Source organism: Myotis nattereri (genome assembly GCF_964212035.1).
Source record: "Myotis nattereri genome assembly, chromosome: 3".
NCBI lineage: Eukaryota > Metazoa > Chordata > Mammalia > Chiroptera > Vespertilionidae > Myotis > Myotis nattereri.
In genome coordinates this window covers 190,298,847-190,322,730 of record NC_138077.1, presented here as the reverse complement: position 1 = coordinate 190,322,730, position 23,884 = coordinate 190,298,847, and the positions used below count along the sequence as shown (strand labels likewise).

General features: G+C 46.4%; 1 protein-coding gene across 1 annotated transcript; it reads left to right on the top strand.

Moving 5' to 3' along the window:
* The first annotated feature begins 8,255 nt into the window (after nucleotides 1–8,255).
* On the top strand, nucleotides 8,256–21,696 carry PPIE (peptidylprolyl isomerase E). The gene is made up of 10 exons (XM_081085880.1): nucleotides 8,256–8,306; nucleotides 9,292–9,390; nucleotides 10,461–10,504; nucleotides 10,980–11,006; nucleotides 12,419–12,500; nucleotides 13,229–13,329; nucleotides 15,568–15,691; nucleotides 19,490–19,675; nucleotides 20,523–20,665; nucleotides 20,861–21,696. The coding sequence occupies exons 1-10, from the start codon at nucleotides 8,276–8,278 to the stop codon at nucleotides 20,927–20,929; spliced, it is 906 nt and encodes a 301-aa protein (XP_080942006.1). The 5' UTR covers nucleotides 8,256–8,275; the 3' UTR covers nucleotides 20,930–21,696.
* The last annotated feature ends 2,188 nt before the right edge of the window (nucleotides 21,697–23,884 follow it).

Genomic DNA, 23,884 nt, shown 5'->3' with positions numbered 1-23,884 from the left:
AGTTCATCAGCAATCGAATTGTGCTTTTATTTTTGCTGATTCTGATTAGTTCTACAAGAAGTCGTTATTTTAGTGCCTTCTTCTGGGGCCCTGACTGATTTCTTTCTTGCACTTCATTAGCAACACAGGCTCAGAGTCATGCAGTAGGTAAGTTCATCTGCATATGCTCAAGACTCAAGAAAAATGTCCTTTAACATCTCATTTTTATGATAAGGAACCGGAGGCACAGAGCAATCCAGTAACCTTCCCTTGGTCACATAACTGGTAGGTGATAGAGCCAGACTTTGTAGGTATGGTAGGTCACTGAAAATCAATTTCCCGACGCCATTCTGCCCTTCAGGGACTCATATGGGCCAAGCCTGCCTGGTCAAGGAGGTTGACTTTATTTTCATTTTTTAAAATTTATTTTTATTGATTTCAGAGAGAAAGGAGAGAGAGAGAGATAGAAACTTCAATGATGAAGAGAATCATTGATTGGCTGCCTCCTGAAAGCCCCCTACTGGGGATCGAGCCTGCAACCTGGGCATGTGCCCTTGACTGGAATCGAACCCAGGGCCCTTCAGTCCGAAGGCCAATGCTCTATCCACTGAGCAAAACTGGCTAGGGTGCAGGTTGACTTTAGAGGCACATTTAAATACTTTGCTATAATTCTTTCATGGGAAAGAAATTAGGGGGAGGAGGAGGAGGAGGAGAAGGAAGAGGAGGAGGAAGAGGAGGAGAGAGGCTGAGAATATAGTGTTTTAAGATCTAGGTTAAAATCCCAGATTTGCCTTATGCTACTAACAACTACCATGAACTAGGCAAGTTTCACATGAACTAAGACTCAGTTTCATCATCTGTGAAGGGTGAAAATAATATACCTAAATGGGCACTCATTTAATTTACTTTAGGTTACGGTTTTTAAAATAGCATGTCTATCTATGATCCAAGACTGCCCCCCAGAGGTAAAATTAAAACTCAGAGTCCGTAACTAAGCTAAATACAATCCCCCAAAGCCTTTTTCTTCTCACAAGGTCCAGCCAAAAACTCAGTAGTTTTGGAAAATCAAATGGCCTGAAAACAACTGATCTTTAGCGTCTCCAATGTCTTTGAATGACAAGATCAGGCTTCCTCAAAGGGAGCCAGGAAGGCGTGGCCCAGTTGGTTATTTCAGGGCCCAATGGCACCAATGAATTGATTCCTGGGAAAGGCAAGTTTCTCATCACCACCAATAACCACACACACACACACACACACACACACACACCACACACACCACACCACACACACACCACCACACACACACACGCACACGCACACACACACACCACCAATAACCACACACACACACACCACACCACACCACCACACCACACACACGCACACGCACACACACACACCACCAATAACCACACACACACACACACACCACACCACACCACCACACCACACACACGCACACGCACACACACACACCACCAATAACCACACACACACACACACCACACCACCACACCACACACACACACACACACACACCACCACCACACCACACACACACCACCACACACACACACATGCACGCACGCACCACCACCACACCACACACACGCACACGTGCACACACACACACCACCAATAACCACACACACACACGCACACACACACCACACCACACCACCACACCACACACGCACACACACACACCACACACACACACACACCACACCACACCACCACACCACACACGCGCACACACACACCACACACACACATGCACACACACACACACCACCAATAACCACACACACACACACACCACATCACACCACCACACCACACACGCGCACACACACACACCACACACACACACACACCACACCACCACACCACGCACGCACGCACGCACACACCACACCACACCACCACACTACACACACACGCACACACACACACACCGCACACACACACACACCACACCACACACGCACACACATCACACCACACCACACCACACACACACACGCACACACACACACACCACACCACACACACACACATGCACACACATGAACACACACACCACCAAATCACACCACACACACACACACACACACACACACACACCAGGAAGCCTGAAAAGCTTTATAAACAAAGTATGCACTATTTCATGCAAACTACTTCAAATAATAAGGGGAGAGGGGGAGGGGAAAAGCTGATCAATTCGTTTCATTAGGCTAACATAGGTTCACAGTCCTTTATCTTAAGCATTTTGGGGGTTGGGGAGTTTAGAAAGATTATGCTGCCTGTAAGTTGTATATAGCGCCCCCTCCCCAGCGCAACCTGGACCAGCCTCCGCAATCAAATATGTTAACATTTCTGCAGCAAAACATACTAAGTGGGATAAATAAAACTGGAGATAACTTCACATCAGTTTAGATGAGGTTTTGCTGCCAAATGAGTTTGCTCGTTTGCACCTCCCCACCCCTATTGCTAGTGGGCAGCACCTTCTGAAATTTTGGAGTTACAGATAAGAATTGTGGGCCTACTAGCCAATGCCAAACCAATCTCAGATGCTGATATGAGAAAACAAAATTTACCTCAAACTCGTGAGAATATTTACAAAAACCCTAAAGTAAAATACTAGCAAATAGAATCCAGCAGTGTATAAAATTTTTGTCATGACCACTGCAATAGAGGGTGCAGTACCACAACTGTGATTATGGATTCCAGTTGGCGGTCAGACCCATGAGACACAAATGATTTAAGGAGGAGATAAGGCAGATGCCGTATTTTCATCTCGCTGGGAGGTCCAGTGGCTACTCAAGTACACAAGCTCTTTTGTCACTCACCGACAGGACATGTACAGCTACCAGTGGGAAGGCATAGGTGTGTGTGTGGGGGGGGGGGGGTCACCTTGACTCACAGAAGCTGCGGCCTCTATTTCCCACCAATATTTTATATGATTCTGGTTGTGTAGGCCCACAGCCTATGTGCCCCTTGACAACACCTCTATACCTGTGCACACAACAAAGGAGCCACACACAATATCCCCCATTTATCTCAACTCTGCAGTTCCCAAGGCAACAGTATTGTGAAAGACCAAGGTCAGTGTCAGGCAGGCAGGCACCATCCAGGCCTGAAATTAATTTTCCCTTGACTCACAGAAGGAAAATTTAACATTAGTTAATCTATCACTGTGATCTGCCAATTAACTGGTAAAGGAGAAAAATCATATGATCCTTACAAAAAGCAGAAATATAAAACTAAAGTGAGTTCATAATAAAAAGTAGGAAGTTAAGAATAGGAGGAAAAATTTAAATTCATTAAAGGCTATCTTCCCCAAATCTGACCTTTATACTTAAAATGAAAGTTTGAAACTGTTTCCATTAAATCAGGAACAAGGTGAGATTGCTCTATATCACCACTGTTCACCATTATTCTAGAGTTCCTGGCCAATGTAATAAGAGAAATAAATGAGGTATAAGAATTAGAGAAAAACAACAGTGTCTGTATTTGCAGGTTATATTACTGTCAATTTGGAAAAATCCAAGAAAATCTAGAGGAAAACTATTTGAACTAATAAGAGAGTTTGGCAGAGCCACTAGGTACAAGGTCAACATGCAAAAATCAATCGATTACTGTATAAAGAAATAAGAAGCTAGGATATACCATTCTCAATGTCAACTAAAACTATAAGATATCTAGGAATACAGCTTATAAAAGATGTGCTAGACCTTATGAAGGAAAATACAATATATTTTTTAAATATAAAAAGAATATTAAAGAATAAATGGAGAGGCATAACATGTTTATACATGGGAATACTCACTGTCCTAAAGATGTCACTTCTTGCCCTGACGGGTTTGGCTCAGTGGATAGAGCATCGGCCTGGGGACTGAGGGGTCCCGGGTTCGATTCCAGTCAAGGGCATGTACCTTGGTTGAGGGCACGTCCCCAGTAGGGGGTGTGCAGGAGGCAGCTGATCGATGTTTCTCTCTCATCAATGTTTCTAACTCTCTATCCCTTTCCCTTCCTCTCTGTAAAAAAAAAACACACCAATAAAATACATTAAAAAAAAAAAGATGTCACTTCTTGCCCAGCCAGTGTGGCTCAGTGGTTGAGCATTGACCTATGAACAGGAGGTCATGGTTTGATTCCTGGTCTGGACACATGCCCTGGGCTGTGGACTCAATCCCCAGTAGGGGGCGTGCAGGGGGCAGCCGATCAATGATTCTCACTGATGTTTCTATCTCTCTCCCTCTCCCTTCCTCTCTGAAATAAATAAAAATATATTAAAACCTCACTGCTCTCTATAAATAAATAAATAAATAAATAAATAAATAAATAAATAAAACCTCACTGCAAAAATAAAAAGATAACTTCGAAAAGGAAAATTACATACATAGGAAAAATCACATACGCTTTAAATATATATATGCTGTTTAAATGCAGGAATCTGTAGTAACAGAAGGGTTAAACACAAACTGTGCCCAAACTGAGTTTGAAGGAGCTCAAACCATTCTGAACCGCCAAGAACTTCCTCTCCAAATATTTGATGTAGCTGAGTCTAAGGGTGTTGGGGACTGACTGCATAAATAGAGTCCAAAATTAGCTTTTATAGAGAATACAATGTTTATAAAGCCTAAGTGATAAAAATCTGCTAATTTGAACCATTTTCCAGAGTAGTCACAGGACTTATTTCAACTTAGACCATTGAAAGTTTCTTCCAGGAAGAGCATTTTGTAATTCACGTTGTTCAGGGTTGCCTGTGCATGATGATGATGATATAATACGATCGATTTTCTAGTTGTCTTACTGTTGCTTGGACATTTTTTACAGACAACACACCTCTTTATTGTTTGTACCCATCATAGATTGCTTATACTGACCTGTTCCTTTTTTTTTAAAGATTTTTTAAATGTTGGGTTTTTTTTTAATTTATTTCAAACAGGAAAGGAGAGATAGAAATACCAATGATGAGAGAGAATCATTGATTGGCTGCCTCCTGTACTCCTCTACTGGCAATCGAGCTGGCGACCCAGGCATGTGCCCTGACAGGGAATTGAACCGTGACCTCCTGGTTCATGGGTTGATGCTCAACCACTGAGCAACACTGTCCTGGCTATACCGATAGGTCCTAACCTTCCTTGGAAAAAGTGGTTCCTAAAGTGTGCCTCCCCAGCCAGCAGCTTCAGTGTCCCTAGTTCCCAGGTCCACTCTGGACCTACTAAATCTGCAACTCTGGGAGTGGAGGCCAGAAATCTGTGTTTTAATAAGCCCCCCGGATGATTCTGATGCCTGCTCAAGTTCAGAACCACTGTCTGAGAATTTGGAACCTGCCATAGCTAGGACTGGAGTCTAGGTCATTGGTGAATCCAGTGCTGTGATAAGATAGTGGACGGCAGGAAAAGTGGCCACAGGCTCTAGGCTCTGGCAGACCTGGACATCAGTTTCTCCTGTCACCCGTGAAGCAAAGTGTCCCTGGCTAGCAGAGAGAATGTCTTACCTTCTCGTCCCTCCAACAGTCTCGAGGGTATAACCACTGAGCCAAAGGAAGGAGGACTCCTGGAGACTGTGGCTGCTGAGTGATGGGCTTTAATTTGGCTTGTTCTTTTCTTTAGGGGTTTCCACTGCTTGCAGCACTTAGCACCTGCTCATGCTCCTTGGGCTGCTCCCCACATAAATGCACCTCCCGTGATTCAGCCTCTGCAAAGGAGGATCAGGCACCCAATGTGCTATTAATAGAGTTTTCCATTTCAACGTTATTTGAAGGAAGCTTTTCTCTGCTTCATTCATCAGATATTAACACTCCACTAAATGCCAAGGAATTGTGCAGCGTGGGCTGGAGCTACAGTGGTAAACTGACAAGGTCTCTGCTCTCAAAATGCTTTCTCTAGTAGGAGAGAAGGGGATTTTTAAAAAATAGATACAAATTGTACTAAGTGTGATCATGATGTCTAACTGCTCCCTTCAGAAGCCCATGTGTCCCACTCCCCCACTCGTTTCACCTACCTAACAGTCTCTAAAGACAGAATTTCCAAAAATTAATGGATTTTAAAAAAAATCTTTTCTATAGCCTCAGGAACCTGCTTTTAGGCTTGAGATCATCGCTGACCTCAAAGAAGCATCTAGACCAGCCGTGGGCAAACTACGGCCCGCGGGCCGAATCCGGCCCGTTTGAAATGAATAAAACTAAAAAAAAAAAAACCGTACCCTTTTATGTAACGATGTTTGCTTTGAATTTATATTAGTTCACACAAACACTCCATCCATGCTTTTGTTCCGGCCCTCCGGTCCAGTTTAAGAACCCATTGTGGCCCTCGAGTCAAAAAGTTTGCCCACCCCTGATCTAGACGTTGACATCTAGGAACATCTAATGTTTCTGGAACATTTTATGAGAGAGATAGGATGGTTATAATAATGATAACTGCTTTGCTATGCATCCCCTTTGGACCAGTCACTCTTGGGAAGCCCTCTGAAAGGGATAATGTAGTCTTTAGAAAAGAGCTGTGCCACTGAAGTCAGTTATTGCAGTTTGGTATATTCAATAAATACATTCAATACTCAGTCATTATTTGCTAATGTGAGCAAATTACTTGAGCTCATTGGGTGTGATGGGTCAAATGGGATGGTAATCTGTACCTGAAAACGTTTGTGAGGGCTGCATGTCTGTGAACAGTTGTCTAGCGCTAGGCCTGACACAGAGCAGGTGTCCATTTCACCGCCTCCTTCTGATCATATTGCATTTTATTATATATCTGAATATATACATATGAGAATTTATATGGTTGCTTTATAGTCCCACCACTCCTCTCCCAGAGGACCGAATTTGCTCAGAGACTGTTGCTGCCCCTTCTCTGCCCCTAGCATTCTGAATGGTAGCATTCAGGTATTGAACTGTCCTGACTTTGATCAGGTTAGGACTGGAGGGAGAAAGCCACCGTCAATTCTTCCTTAGTCTTCTGCATCTACCTCCTGATCTTCATGGCTCAGCCCTATCCATTCTGGGCAGTGCTCAGAGAGAGCACATTTCATTCATTCATTTATTCATTCATTCATTCATTCATTCTTAAATAATTCTTTATTGTTGAACGTATTACACATGTCCCCTTTCCCGCCCCCCCCTTTGACTCCCTCCAGAGAGCACATTTTATTTTTTTTATTGATTTTTTATAGAGAGAAGGGAGAGAGATAGAGAGTTAGAAACATCAATGAGAGAGAAACATCGATCAGCTGCCTCCTGCACATCCCCCACTGGGGAAGTGCCCGGCAACCCAGGCACATGCCCCTGACCAGAATCGAACCTGGGACCCCTCAGTCCGCAGGCCGACGCTCTATCCACTGAGCCAAACCGGTTTCGGCCAGAGAGCACATTTTAGAACATAAATGTGACCATGAACTCCCCCAGTTACGTTTGGTATCTTCTTAAGGCTCCCAAATCCTCCACATGGCTTACAGGGCCCTGCATGGTGTGGCTCCTGCCCACCTTTCCTGCCAGATGTCTGTGCCTGACGGACGTTCTGGCCTTTGGTTCCCTGAGTGTGCAGAAGCTGTCTCCTCTCCCTGAAATCCTTGCCCCTGCTTCCTCCTCTCTCAGGCTCCCCTTCCTCCAGGTTTCAGCTTAAATGTGACTTCAGGGAAGTCGCAACCCACTGCTCTATCTGAAACAGGTGGCCCCATAATTTTCTACCACATGTCAATCTGTGACTTATGTTTTAGCTCGTTTATACCAAGAGTCCGCACACTTTTCTCCTAAAGAGCCAAGTGGGGGCCTTAGGTCTCTTGCCCTTGCAGTGTGAAAGCAGCCAGACAATACTTTTAGGAATGAGCACGACTGTTCCCATAAACCTTATTTCTAGATATTGAAAATTGAATTTTATACATTTTCATGTGTCACGAGCTATTCTTGTTTTAATGTTTTTCTCAAGTATTTGAAAATGTAAAAACCAGTCCTAGCTTGCAGGTTGTCCAGGGGTGGCCCGCGGACCGTAGTGTATTTGTAGTTAATTATTTGCGGACTCGGACGGGTTGGGCCCAGGATTGTTTCCAGCTGCACTGAGCACCCGGCGCACCCGGACCACGCAGCTTCTCCCACCCGGGGCACCTCCCACGGCGCCAGACCTTTCCCGGGAGCCGGAGGCAGCACCGGCCGCGCGGAGTGGGCGGGATCGGGCCGCTCGGAGTGGGCGGGGCCTGCGAGCCCCAAGACGCGGGGCGGGGCCGAGCGGAGGGGCGGGGCCTGGGGAGGGGGCGGGCCGGGCGCCGGCTTCCGGAGGAAGAGCGCGGGAGCAAGATGGCCACTACCAAGCGTGTGCTGTACGTGGGTGAGCAGCCGCGGGCACCCGGCGGGGTCTGGGCGCGGGACCAGACGCGGGGGGCGGCGAGTAGCTGTCTAGGAGGGTCTATGGTGGTACTGCTTTGCTTCAGGTGTTAGCCCGAGGCGTCAAGACCTTTCTGGTTCCCTTCCAAACCCGCTAACCCCTAACAGGTACCCCTCTACCTCCTGGACCCGGAGGTTTGGTAGAGGAATATTATGGGCCTCCAGATGCTCGCGCCCATTCATTTGACCAACTTTCGCTTGCAACGTGGGCTCAACCCAGGCCCCCAAGGAAGGGGTCCTCAGACTAGCCAGGTCGAAGTGAGAATAACTTCAGTAGCACAGTTTGGTGGGTGCTTTGGTGGGGACGGACATCGATGGCATGGGTCTGGGTGCGGGGAGCAATGGTCCCTCCGTCTGGAGAGGTGAGAGCTAACTTCCAAGATGCCGTGATGCTGGCGCTGATGATCCGGTTTCAGCCAGGTGGTCAAAATAGGGGCAAGTGTATTTGCTGAAAGGGAGAAGCAGGAGCAAAAGCCCAAAAGTGTGAAATCGCCTTACACTTGTGAGCAAGTGGGTCATTTTAGGGAACCCCGAGAGTTGGGGAAGCAGAGGGGAAACAGCTGAAGAGGTGGGGAGGGCTCCAGTTACGAAAAGCCTGCTGAAGAGTTTGTACTTTATCCTGAGGACAGTAGGGAACCTTTGAAGGAGTTTAAGCAGGGAATCGATGGGTTAAAATCTGCACATTCCCAGGATCTGTCCAGTTGACTCCGTGGAGGAGAGGAAAATCAATTAAGACACTATTGCAATAATTCTGGGACTCGGTGAGGGCCTGCAAGAGGGTGAAGAGAGCAGTGTGATTTATAAGTGTGGGTGACAGAGCAGTTGAGAGGAGTACTTATGTACCCAAAGGACTGGATGCTACCTGGGCTGCAGGGACATCTCAAGAGAATAAAGTTCAGTGGCTCAGAAGGCCCTTGGCTTCTTTGCAGGTGGACTTGCAGAGGAGGTGGATGACAAAGTTCTTCATGCTGCTTTTATTCCTTTTGGAGATATCACAGATATTCAGATTCCTCTGGATTATGAAACAGGTGAGTCCTTTTAGTGTCTCTTATGGTCAGAATCCTACTGAGAAAATAACTTAAAAAATTTTTTAAGTCCTGTCACAGTATATGGTATGGTTGGTATGTAGGAAAGTTCTGGAGGGTGCCTCAGCAGGGTAGCATGGCAGTGATCTTGATGGCAGAAGGAATGTTTTGAGGCTTGTGGTTGTGAACTGTAACATAACTCTGCAGAGTCCCATCTATTGGATTTGAGATAAAACAATTTTCAGTAACCCGGTAGGAACATAGATTTTGAGCTACATGGGCTCAAAGTGGACCTGAATGTTGTTTCAAAATATCTACTGGGGACCCCACCACAGCTGCTCCCATCTTGGCAGTTGTGCTATAAACAGGGCATCCTCACCCCAACAATGGGGGCCTGGCCTCTGTGCACCTGGGTAAGTTTCCCTTTAATAGATACCACAGTTACAGTTCAGTTTTCTATTTTACCTTTCTTGTCATTTCTAAGATTGGAGTTTTACGCCAGCTCTATCATCAACTCTGCATGGTTGTTAAGCAAGGTCTTTAAATTCTCTGGGCCTGGGATCTTTATCTGTAAAAAACAATAAGGCTCTATTGATTCTCTAAAGTTAGTTGGTCAATTAAATTAACCCTGCTATGCTTGTCTTTTCTAGATAGATCAGCATTTTCCTGAGGATAAAGAATGAGTGTCCTTATCCCGGTTCATGCTTTATGTACAGTTGATGCTCAAAATATATAGTTGGAATGAATAGTTTACTAGTAAATGGCTTCATTTTTCTAGTTGCCTTGCATGCAAAGGTTAAGGTTTTAATTTGTCTTTGGTAGAAAAATTGGAATGCTTATTTTAAAGATTAAAAGTATAGTTCATTACTGAGCTATGTTCACTAAAAAACAACGTGTAATATAGCTTGAAATGTTTAAACTAGGAAAAATTAAAGAATGAGATTTCTTCTGAAATAGGGGTTGGGTAGAATTTCTGATGTCTGGATATGGCTTGTAACTGGCTTCACTTTCCTTGTGATCATCTTCCCCTTGCCCTAAAGGTAATTACTTGTTTTTGTTTTTCCTTTTTTCAGAAAAGCACCGAGGATTTGCTTTTGTTGAATTTGAGTTGGCAGAGGTGAGAAAATTCGCAAACCTCTGTTTCATCTTCGTGTTATTACTGATTACAGAGGGAGCTGTGCTCCTTTTGGTTAGGTTTCTGGGCCTCATGCTGATGCTTCCAGCGGACAAGAAGTGCTGTCTGAAGAAACACTTCCCTCACTTAATCAAATCGTAGACTGTGGTTAACACTGCAGACCAGCCAGGTCCCCCCTCTTGCTCTGCAGAGCTCCTGCCGCCCCGCTCACTGAGCCTCCTCGCCTGCCAGCGCTTGGTGGTTATTTCTTATGCCTTCCATGAGGTGGCAAATGGCTGCACCACCAGCTCCAAAGTCAGCCAGGAAGCGCTCTTTGTCAGACACACATGTGACCTAGGCAGGGACTAGAGGGGTGACTTTATCCTGTTGTGATTTTTTTGTGGGGGTTATTTTTGCTACTGAGTACATGTTTAGACACCACAAGAAGCTAAACTTGTACTTTGTCCTTTCTTGACAGGATGCTGCAGCAGCCATCGACAACATGGTATGGCCGGGAGTCTTCACTCTTACTGAAGTTGGTTTTGGTGGCACAGAGGGCTCCTTGTTTATATATTGGTTTGCTGAACCTCCAAAGTTACAAGGTTGCATGGGAAAGTAAAAACTGTCATCATACAAATATTCACTGTGAATTAATCACTTATAAGATTAATCCTCACTCAAATATCTTCCCCATTAACAATAATATAAATACTAATCATCCTTATTGGCCAATCTCTCACTGACTACCCCATGTCCAGGGTAATAAATTGCAGACACTATGCAATCTGATTGCACAGTGAAGTTGCATATTTTGCAAAAGAGGCAGGATTCCATGAAGCGTTAGACCAGTTAGCAATTGATCAGAGAAATTCAATAAGGATAATGACAGGGTGTGCTACTAATGCAAATGATTTGAATGTCCTGGAGAGGTCCTTGGGGAAAATGATGAAGTTCTTGAGTTTTTGTGCGCTCTTTGAGATCCCTGTGCTTTTAATGTCAGATATGCAGTGCAAAGGTGTCCTATCATACTGTGGTTTAGAATTTTGTTGGAAAGTATACTGCAAATTAATCAGCACCCGCTGCATATGTGTTCTTCAAATCCATGCATAGTTAAACCTGAATTTGAACTATAAGAAATTTATTTTCATTATTTTTTTTTTTTAAATATATTTTATTGAGTTTTTACAGAGAGGAAAGGAGAGAGACAGAGAGTTAGAAACATCGATGAGAGAGAAACATCGACCAGCTGCCTCCTGCACACTCCCCACTGGGGATGCGCCCGCAACCAAGGTACATGCCCCCGACCGGAATCGAACCTGGGACCCTTCAGTCCGCAAGCCAACACTCTATCCACTATGCCAAACTGGTTTCGGCTATTTTCATTATTTTTAGTTTCATCACATTCAAGTCCAAGTCAAACCTTTTTTTCTTTACTTTTTACCATAAAAATTTTCTTCACTGCTCTAAATGGACTCACATTAAGTGTCCTTTCCTGGTACCAATTATCTTTTGGATAGTAAGGTTCTCCTTTATTCCTGGTCTCTGTTACCCGTTCGGCGAACATATTCCTCAGTTATCAGACATCATTTCTCCCCATTTCAAAGCTGATCTTGACATTTGAAGGTGAACTCAGGTACTTGGAAACCACATTTACACTCATAACTCTGAGCCCGGAGTTACTGTTGGTAGCACAGTTTTTTGCTGGCGTTGCAAGGAAGGAGATGTGGGCTGGCTCCAGGGAGACATCTTCCTGCAACCCAAGGGCTGCTTTGCGGTGGGTGCAGAGCTTGCTGGTAGGAGCTCAGGGGTTCGGGGAGAACAGATTGGAGCATGCCTCAAAGATCTGAAGCACATGGAAACCTGTCTGACTCTTTCACCCTAACAGAGTTTAAGCAGCTGAATTGTCCATCTTTTCAGAATGAATCTGAACTCTTTGGACGGACGATTCGTGTCAATTTGGCCAAACCAATGAGGATTAAGGAAGGCTCTTCCAGACCAGGTGAGGGGGGCCACTACAGGTTCCCCATCACGTCCTCCAGTGTGGCCCTAGTGCGTTTTTATCCGTTACCTGGAAATGGGTGCTGAGTGCACTTCTGGTGAACAGGAGTAGCTGAAGGGCATGCGCCACCTTTGTGGGGAATAAGAAGAGTTTGAGCTTCTCAGGGTAATTGTTGCCATTATGGAGAAACCCGGCCTGCTCCCTTCTCTTCCCCAGTTTTCTCGTTCCTGGGGTGTTCCACCAAGGGCAGAACTAGCAAGACTACACTTTTCCCTTTGACATGGCTTTGTCCCTTAGCCCTGCTGAGCACTGGGCCTCAGGGCTGACACTCCCAGTGGGAACTTGTCTTACCTTGGGAGTTCCCCAGGCGGAATCTGTGGCTGAGAGGGCCACAGAGTATGTTCCACTTTGCCCACCAAAGCAGCTACTTCGCAGTGGGCTCATAGCTGGGATATCTCTTGTTGTTAATCCTCTCCCGAAGATATTTTTTATTGATTTTAGAGTGGAAGGGAAGGGGAGAGACAGAGAGATACATCAATGTGAGCGAGACACATTGGTTGCATGTGCCCCAATCAGGGCCAGGGATCAAGCCTGCAACCGAGGTACGTGCTCTTGACTGGAATCGAACCTGGGACCCTTCAGTCTATGAGCTGGCACTCTACCCACTGAGCCAAACCGGCTAGGATGAGCTTGACTGTCGTGACATTTGTTTGATTCCTTCCCTTCAGTTTGGTCAGATGATGACTGGTTGAAGAAGTTCTCTGGGAAGACTCTGGAAGAGAATAAAGAGGAAGAGGGGTCGGAGCCCCCCAAAGCAGAAGCGCAGGAGGTGAGAAGAAGGCACGCTTCTGGAGGGGAGGCCGGTGCTTCCACAGGAGCCTTCTTTTAAAGTTTTACGGAAACTTGAAAATACACATTCACAAGTAGAGAGGACGAAAGGGACCTCTAGTACTTCGGTGAAGGCACTATTGAGGGAACTACCGGGAGAGGCTTTAAGCCTCATCCTTGTGCTCTGGGCAATGAACTTGTCAGCTTCTTAGCTCAGTTTAGGTACTGATTTGTGATTGGCAGCTGACGATGAGGAAGGCCCCCCTGCCCCCCGTGAGGAAGGGTAGTGAGTGCTCCTCCTGGTCAGCCCTCCTCCTCCGACAGGTCCACGGTATTCCTGGTCCTGTCCTGACACAGGAGAGTGAGGACGGTAGTGGTACCACCCCTGCAGCCTCTACACAGGTCTGAGGCTCTCGCTCCCTCAGAAACCTGCCTAGGCACTTGCTCCTGGTTCTCAGCATACCTCTCTCTCTGATCATTGCTTCTCAGGCCTTTCCTCCCTCTTGAATGTTGCTTCTTTCTTGGCTCATGGCATCGCTCTCTTTTGGCCAAAATAGTGGCAGCCAGTCTGATTTTCGCAGCCTCTCTGGTGCTGCTGACTCCCCGTCTGTTTCTAGTGTTGAGCTTTAGACATTGTGCTGCGAAGTGCACAGACAGCTTCAGATTGCCGGAACGGTGCTCTCCCTTCTCTGTCCTGCTCTTCCTGTATTCTCAAGCTTGTTAACATGCCACCATCCATCCAAACGTTGACCCAGGCCAGAAATTTGGATACAAAGCAGAGCATATGAATGGCCCTTGCCGCCAGTGCAATAACCCTAGATCATCTAGACCCCTCTTTAAAATAGAGACAACATATCATCACATTCTGCTAGTTTTTCTCTTAAGTCTCCCTTGAATCCCCCTCCCTGATTGTTCCATCATCCTGATTTAGCCTCTCATCTCATTTGGATAATCACAGTAGCTCCCTAACTAGTCTTCTGGCTAGAATCTTGCTCTCCTCCAGTCTTTCCTAAAGACGGATCTAGAATGATCTTTTTAAAGCACAAGACCCATCATCTGACTCTCCTACTAATATCTTTTCTGACTCCCCATCACCTGTCCCACGAGATAAAGGCCAAGAGGGACTCTCCAAGTTCTTGCCCCTGCCCCCCCCCCCCCCACACACACACACTGCAGTCCCCACATGGTAACGCCAGGCTTTGTGTTTCCCGCTATGTCTCTGCTTTTGTACAGGCTACTCAAGTGCTTGTTGCCTTTCTCTTTCTAAGCAGCAAACTGTGAGGATAGGGGCCTTGTATTATGCATCTTGTTAATAACAATATCAGGTGGGGTGATGTGATTAAGAGCATGGACTGGGTGGGTTATGTGAGTGCTTAGGTTTGAATTCCAGTTGTACTGCTTACCACCTCTGTGATCTTGGGCAAGTGACTGAATTTCACTGTGCCTCGGTTTCCCCATCTATAAAATGGGGATAGTAGTGGTCCCGACCTAGGGTGGTTCTGAGGATTAAATGAGCTAATACATAAGACGTTTAGAATAGTATTCTGTACGTGGCAAGTGAGCATGTGAGTATTTGCCGCTACTGCTGTTGTTAGCAGCAAATGATAGAAATAGTATTTTCAGTACATTGGTTAAACTGAACCACAGACACATTATGAATCTTTGACTTCTCTCTTTGGAGCAGATATGATGGCTGTGTTAAATGTCTCCGTGTCCTCTGCTTAGCTTTGTCAACTTGGGGATAAGGCAAGGCCCCCTCCACCTCTTCCATTGTCTCTGAGCACTTAGGCCCAAGCCAGAGGGCTGCCCTCCTTGCTTCCTCGGTAGCCGGCCTTTGGCTGCACATAACCAAGCATAGAAGGAGGGGATGGTGCTACATAAAAGGGTCTGTTTGACTGGAGTGAGGTGAGTGGGCTGGAGCTGGTGTTTGAAGGTGTTGAGAGTTGTGTTGGGCCAGAACAGTGTTATACGTGACTTCAGGGAGGGTGAAGCAAGCCTCTGTCTGAGGCCCAGTGTGATGAGATAACGTGCCTGTGGGTGGAGGTCTCCTGTCACTGATGTCCAACTCCGTGCTGGCCATGGCCTCTGCCTCCTGCAGCCCCAGCGGGCCCAGGCCTCCCCTGTCGGCACCTCACTCCAGCCTGCTCCCTGCACTTGGGTTCTGGGTGTGTATGCAGAAGACTGCTCGCTGCCCTGCTCAGGGAGTTCTCTCTAACCCAGTGGTTTCTTCTCGACCCAGGGAGAGCCCACTGCCAAAAAGGCCCGGTCGAACCCGCAGGTGTACATGGACATCAAGATTGGGAACAAGCCCGCCGGCCGCATCCAGATACTCCTGCGCTCAGACGTCGTTCCCATGACGGCAGGTGAGCAGGCTCCGGTCGGGACTGTAGGAAGCTGCTGGCTGGGCAGTGAGCCCTCCCCAGGTTCTCTGGGGCCTCAGTTCGGGTGCCCTTGACATTGTTTCCGACCTGAGTAGTAGATCCAGAAATCTAGTAACAGGTAGTGTGAGTAGCGTTTTTGAAGCTTATAAGTGCTGGTTTACTATTTTGTAATACTTTAAAAATATATATATAAGTAAACATAGCCCTAGCCAGGTTGCTCAGTTGGTTGGAGCATCGCCCCATACACCAAAAGGTGGTGGGTTCGAAGCCCAGTCAGGGCACATATGGGAGGCAACCTATCAATGTTTCTCACATCGATGTGTGTGTTTTTTTCTCTCTCTCCTCCTTTCCTCTCTAAAATCAATGAAAACATATTTAAAAATGAAAATAAAATAAAATCATCTTTCCTATCTCTTTGTCTTCCTTGTATAGTTACCATAATTTTGGTTAGGTCTTAGGTTATTTTAACTATGTAAGCAAGCATCAAACTGTGATAACTTCTTTTATACATAGCATTTTGTTTTTCCCGGAATTCATAATTGTCTTGCTTTCTCATTTGCTTAGCCTTCTATGCATTTCTTCCTGATTCTGTCCCAGATTCTCCTGCCTTTATAAATCGCTCGTCATGTTCAAACACATCAGATACTCTGTCAGTTTCGCTTTCTCATAGTAGCTCCGCCTTGAGCCTGGTGGCTGCTCTCGCCCGGGCGGGCTGCCTTCCAGGCCTTCTCACAGCTACTGTCCTGGGGTCTCCCGTCATCTCTTACGTTGCCACCTTGATTGTCTTCTTCTTTGGTCACTCCCTCGTCTCAGTAGAGGACATACTTTTGCAGCTTCTGCAGAAAAGCACTTGGGAGGTAACTTCTTGGAGACTGACGTCTGAAAAAATGTGCCTTCCCACTTGATTGATAGGTAGGTGTAGGATTCTAGAGAAGGCTAATGCCATTCTGACGCTTGGTCCTTTGTACAAACCTCTTTTTTTCTTTTTTCTATCTAAAGCTATGCTGTTCAATGTGGAGGCCGCTAGCCACATGTGACCATTTAAATTAAATTACACTAGCCAGGTGCTGAATAACTGTTCGATAATGCTGGTCTAGCGCCTTGGAGGGTCTGTTTATCCTGTACTCAGAAACGATGTGCTTTCGGAATTATTTCCTTTTATCTGTCATGCTGACTTTTTTGTGAGTCCTACTGTATTAGGTTTCTTTTGCTGCTGCAACAACTTAGCACAGACTTGGCAGCTTACAAGAACACCAAAGTATTGCCTTACAGAATCCGGCGTGGGTCTCATTGGGCTAAATGAAGGTGGCAGCCAGGTTGCTGCCTTCCTTACTGAAGTCTTAGGGGAGGAGCTGTTCCCAGGGACATCAGGTTGTTGGCAGAATTTAGTGTCCTGCGTCTGGAGGACAGAAGTGCCCCTTTCCCAGCGGGCTGTCGCTGGGGCTGTTCCGGCTTCTAGAGGCTGGCGGCCCCTTGCTCCACCTGCAGAGCCAGCAGTGGGGGATCAGCCTCACGTTGAGCTTTTGGTGTTTCTTTCTTCATGACTTCAGCTGGGAAAGCTTCGGTCATAGGCTCACGATTTATTAGGCCCACCAGGCTGCTCTCCCATCTCAGTCCGTAACCTCAGTCCCATGCAGAGTGCCTCTGCCCTAGCATATCTCAGGTTCCAGCGACTGGGGCACAGGCATCCTTGGGGAGAATTGTTCTGCATCCCACACTTGTCAGTCAGCACAGTCTGTTTATCCTTTGGCTTGGGAATATTTCCTCGAATTATTTTCTTTGCTTTTGTCCCCTCTGGTTTCTCTCATTTCTCTCTCTAACTTTCTAATGTTCTTTTTTATAGCACCCTGAGGTTATGTCATGCATGTAATAAGTTTCGAGTTAATGATTCTATAATACATCTGTATATCGCTCCTGTATATTACTCCCCAGCTCCTGGAAACCTCTAATCTACTTTCTTTCTGCATTTGCCTACCCGAGATATTTTATATAAATAGAATCACATAGTAGTTGTCCTTTATGTCTGGCTTATTTCACTGAGCATAACATTTTCAAATGTCATCTGGGTCATAGCACAGATCAATACTTCATTCATTTTTATGACCAAACAATATGCCATCGTGTGGCTAGACCACATTCTGTTTATCCATTCATTTGCTGACCACATTCTGTTTATCCATTCATTTGCTGACGGACACTTGAACATTGCTTTCACTTTCTGGCTATTGTGAATAATGCTGGTATAAACATTCATAATAACATACGTGTTTAAATCCTTGTTTTCAGTTCTTTTGGGTATAAACGTAAGAGTAGAAATGCTGGGTCATAAGGTAATATTATGTTTAACTTTTTGAGGCACTTCAAGCTGTCTTCTGTAGCAGCTGCACCATTTACATTTCACCAGCAGTGTATAAGGATTCCAGTTCCCCCACATCCTCGCCAACATTTGTTATTTTTGTTTATCACAGCCATCCTAGTAGATGAAAAGTGGGGTCTCATTATGGTTTTGTTTTTTGTTTTTAATCCTCACCTGAGGATATTTTCCCATTGATTTTAGAGAGAGTGGAAGAAAGAGGGAAAGACAGAAACATCGATGTGAGAGAAACACATTGATTAGTTGCTTCCTGTACGCGCCCTGACCAGGGCCTGGGCCAGGGAGGAGCCTGCAGCTGATTACGTGCCCTTGACTGGAATTGAACCCAGGACCCTTCTGTCCATAGGCCGACTTTCTATCCACTAAAGCAAACTGGCTAGGATTCATTATGGTTTAAAATATATATATATATACATACACACACACACATATATATATATATATATAAAAATATATATGTATATATATATTTACCCATCCCGCGGGTTAAAATATATATGTATATATATATATATATATATATATATCATGCGGGTTAAAATATATATGTGTATATATATATATACACACACACACACACACACACATATATATTTATTTATTTATATTTATATTTATTTATTGATTTCAGAGAGGAGTGGAAAAGGAGAGAGAGATAGAAATATCAGTGATGAGAGAGAATCATTGATGGGCTCCCTCATGCACACCCCCTACTGGGGATTGAGCCTGCAACCTGGACATGTGCCCTAACCGGGAATCGAACCATGACCTCCTGGTTCATAGGCCAATGTTCAACCACTGAGCCACACCGGCCAGGCAACCTCATTATGGTTTTGATCTACATTTCCCTGATGACTAATGTTGAGCATCTTTTCATGTGCTTTATTGGCTATTTGTATATCCTCTTTGGAGAAATGTCTATTCCAGTCTTTTGTTGAGTTGTAGGAATTAGTTATAGATACTGAATATTAAACCCCTACCAGATAGGATTTGCAGATATTTTCTCCCATTCTATGAATGGCCTTTTCACTCTTAAGAGTGTCCTTTGATGCATATAAGTTTTTAATTTTGAATATGTCTAATTTATATATTTTTTCTTTTATCAGTGCTTTTGATGTCGTATTTAAGAAACAATTGCCAAATCCAAAGTCACAAAGATTTGTCCCTCTGTTTTCTTCTAAGATCCTGTTTGGTTTTTCTTTTTAAAAATTACCAACGGTTTAGAGTGGAGTGGAGCTAGAATGCATGTACTCCTCCCTCTTTGGTAGAATCCCCTGTTGTCCTTTAAGATGTCAGTATCACAAAACAGAGTGAAAATTTTTAAAAATAGAGTTTTCAGTCTAGTAACAAGGGGGTTTTATTTGCTTGTGTTTTAACCTGAGCACCTTTTCCTGTCTCAACCCCAGAGAATTTCCGTTGCCTGTGCACCCATGAGAAGGGCTTTGGCTTCAAGGGGAGCAGCTTCCACCGCATCATCCCCCAGTTCATGTGCCAGGGCGGCGATTTCACCAACCACAACGGCACCGGGGGCAAGTCCATCTACGGGAGGAAGTTCGATGATGAGAACTTCATCCTCAAGCACACGGGACCAGGTGGGACCTGATTAGGGGGTTGCTGAGGGGCCCGGGCCTGGCAGGACGCCTGTGCGGGATGGGATGTCGCTGTGGTTCTGGCCAGGGGTTGGGACTGGAGAAGACCCTGCTAGTGAATAGGGGAAAGGGTTCGCCTGGCTAGAGCGGGCCTTCTTTTCACCACTGTGTCTGGAAAGCGGCTGACACATCAGAAACACACAATAAGTACTTGAATATTTAAAACATTCGCAGGCTGGTCTGTTAGGTGTGCGACACCCTGCTCTGCACTGAGAGTGGAGTGGGACGTGGTCCATCCACGGGGTGCCGTGCCGAGGCCCAGCGGGAAGAGCGGCTTTCTCACCACCACGCACCAGCTGCAGCGCCTCCTGCCGCACGCCCTCAGCCCACAGACCTGGGCCTCTTAGACACACTCAGATGGCCCCTCCTCCAGAGAGCCTTCCGTGATCGTGCAGCAGCATACATCACACACACCTGCACATGCACATGCACACACACACACGGTCCCTGTGTGGCTGCCTCTGCATCCGGTCCCTGCACAGGTGTCTGTGTCCCTGGCCTCACTCTGTCATGGCTGTCGGCACAGCTCTTTTCGTGATGCTTTTTCACTAGACTGAGCTCCCCCGGAGCTGGGACCGTGTCCCCAGGCTCAGCAGGGGTCTGGTTGTAAAGTAGACGAAGTGTTTGTTGAATGAATGGAGGGTTAAATCCGTATAAAGTGATTGAAACCCTGTTCACCGTTGCACTGCCATCAGTTGAGGGGAAGAAAGACATCGCATGGTCTGTCTGTCCCAGCATGGGCCTGGCTGAGGGAGCCGGGTGGAGGGACTGACTGCTCGTTCTCCCCCAGGCCTGCTCTCCATGGCCAACTCCGGCCCGAACACCAACGGCTCCCAGTTCTTCCTGACGTGTGACAAGACGGACTGGCTGGACGGCAAGCACGTGGTGTTCGGGGAGGTCACGGAAGGCCTGGATGTCTTGCGGCAGATCGAGGTGGGTGCTGCCCAGGCCTCGGTGCACAGCCTGTGGGACAGCGGAACGGCGCCCTGTGGCCTGGATGGGGGCCAGCTGCTCGAGGAAGAGGCTGCTCTGCTCAGCCTGGGAATGGGGGGATGGGTGTCCCTGAGCCCCTTTAATCTTCACCCTCCCTCCCCATTTCTTCTCTTCTCTTCTGTTCCGCCCACAAAGGCGCAGGGCAGCAAGGACGGGAAGCCGAAGGAGAAGGTGATCATCTCCGACTGTGGGGAGTACGTGTGAGAGGCGCCTCCTCTGCACCGCCCCGCGCATCCAGGATCCGGCAGCCCCGGGGACCCAGCACCTGTTAACGGGGGTCTGTGCCGTGGCCTCCTCGGGCTCAGCTTGGAGCAGCTCCTCTGAAGGCATGGCCTGGCCTTCCCCTGGCTCTTCCAGGTGAGGCCACGGGCCGGGATCCAGCACAGGTGCCACCCTCCCCACCATGGACGATTTTGCGTGGCCTTTCTAGGCCTTTGCTGCCAGGGCCTCTCCTGGGCCCAGCAGTGTGGCTCTGGACGTTTCTTCTGGTAAAATAAACCCAAGTTCCTGTCTTGCTGCCCCCAGCTAGTTCCTGGGAGACTGCACCTATGGCTAAGCTGTCACGCCGAGATAGGCTGGCAAGGAAGTGGGGCATAGTGTTTTCTCCGCAACGTGTCTTTCCTTTCTTGGGTATAGTCCCTGAGATGCCAGGTGATGTATCTTCAAGCGAGATATTCTGAAAGTCAGAGGCAGTGGAAAAGTTCCCATCTGTTGCCCCTGCTGCTAACCTGAAGCTGGCTTGTCATAGCCAACCTGCATACTTACGAGTCTCAGTGATTCATTTATTTGTTCACTTTCTGTTCTACAGAATTTAAAAAATGACATTTATAACTCGATGTGCCTTTTCCATGCCAGATACTATGCTTATTTGTCAGGAGACAGGAAGTCAGCACACTACCTGATCCTAATCCAGCCTGCTGCCTATTTTTATGAATAAAGTTTTATTGGCGCACAGCCACATCATTTGTTCACTTGGTGTCTATGGCTGCTTTCTCACTGCCCCAGCATTGTTGAATGGTCCCAATATTAGAGTTCTCCAGAGAAACAACCAAGAGGACGTTGTATATATGCACCTGTAAAGAGAGAGGTTTAAGAATTGTTCTATGATTGTGGGAGTTGGCAAGTTGGAAATCTGCGGGGCAGACCAGCGGGCTGGCTTCTCTACACTCCTCTTCCATGTTCTGGTTACCCAGGTGGTTTTAAAGATCCCGCACCTGTGGAAGGCTCTGAGCAGGGACTGAGCTCTGTAGCCACACCATTCAGAATCCACTGCCCTGGTTTGATTTTATTTTTATTTTTATTGATTTCAGAGAGGAAGAAATAGAAACATCAGTGATGAAAGAATCATTGATCGGTTGCCTCCTGAACGCCCCCTACTGGGGACCCAGCCTGAAACCCAGGCATGTGCCTTTGATCAGAATCGAACTTAGGAACCTTCACACCACAGGCTGACGCTCTTATCCACTGAGCCAAACCAGCTAGGGCAGTGCCCTGGGTTTTTCAATCTTAAGATGTGGATGCGCCTGGAGGCAGGAGAGGCCTGCTGCTCCCTGGCCCTGTGATCCCAAGGTAGCTCCTACTGAGGGACAGACAATGGCATTCTGGCTTCTGGCTCCTGTCTACCAAATGGACTCCCAGCCTTTAGCTGAGCTCCCTCTGCTGTAATTGCCCAGATTCCCGTCTCCTGTGGCAGGGAGTTCCCAAAAGAGGCCCTCCAAGCAGAGGGCCCCATTCGTGTTGGGGTTGGGGTTAGGGTTAGGGTTTTAGGGTTAGGGTTGGGGTCAGGGTCCGGGTCAGGGTTAGGGCCAGGTTCTGCCAATTGCCAATTCATTCCCTCACTAGGGTTTGGTTAGGGTTAGGGTTAGATTTAGGGTTAGGGGTGGGGAACTGATATAGGGTTAAGCCTCGGACTGACCTGTTGGCAAAGTCACAAACAAGTCCCAGCTTAGAGAGCACAGTCCTCTTAGCATAATTAGGCTTGACCTTGTGACACTCCCTAGATCTTATCTGGGAAGCTAATGGGCTGAGGGAAGTGCAGGAAGTGTAACTATGGTCAAAACAAGTGAAACTCACAAGAACTGTGTAACTATGGTAACCACTACCTTGTTTACCTCTGACTATAAAAGCTTGGTGAGGCCTGAGCACAGTGGAAGTCCTTCCTCCTGAGTTGGACTTACCCGCCTGGCCCCCAATATTCCCAAATTATCTCGTGTCTTTTCTCTTTCATTTGTGTGCAGCTCTTCTTCCAGATCCCGAACCCTGAACCACGCGGGACATGGAGGGAAACAGTTACAATGGTTAGGGTTAGGGTTAGGGTTAGGGTTGTTGGGGTTGGGGTTGTTATTGGGGTTAGGGGGGTTAGGGTTAGGGTTAGCGTTAGGCCAGGTTCTGCCAATTGCCAATTCACTCCCTCACTAGTTCCGTGAGGGTTGAGGTTGGTGGGTTGCGGTTAGGGTTGTGTTGGGTTAGGGTTAGGTTTAGGGTTTTAGGGTTACGGTTACGGTTAGGGTTAGGGTTAGGCCGGTTCTGCCAATTGCCAATTCACTCCCTCACTAACTCCATGAGGACTGGGTTCTCCTTATCCTGGTCTTGACAGCTGCACCAAGGAAGAGACCCAGGCTGCAGCCAGCATCAGTCCTGTGGCGGCCGGAGTTTCCTCTAAAGCCGCATCTGCTTTCCGAGGCTGCTGGCATAGACATGTGCCACTGTCATGGAAGCCTTGCACAACCGCTTGGAGGGACTGTGAGACCTGCTTTTTTAGTGATGAAACCTGAGTCTTATAGTGTTCAGGGGATTAGAAATATAGAAAGCCATGTTTTTAAAAAATATTTATTAACAGGGAAATTTTCATTATATAAGAAAGTGGGGAAAGCATATCTCAAAGTACTTTAATATAGAACTTTGTAAAAATACCCAATTTTTTAAAAATACCTATCTATAATATGTAAACATCTATATTTATATGTATATCCTAAGGGGGGAAAACTAGAAATTAATTCACAAAATATTAATAGTGTATTTATCTGAGTCGTAGGACTATGGTGATTTGCATTGTATTTTTTTTTATTTAAACTTCCCTCCAAAACGACATTTTGTGGGTAGTAAATGAAAAAAATTTTTTTAAAGGTCAAGTGCTTGCACAAGTCCCTCGCAGAAGCA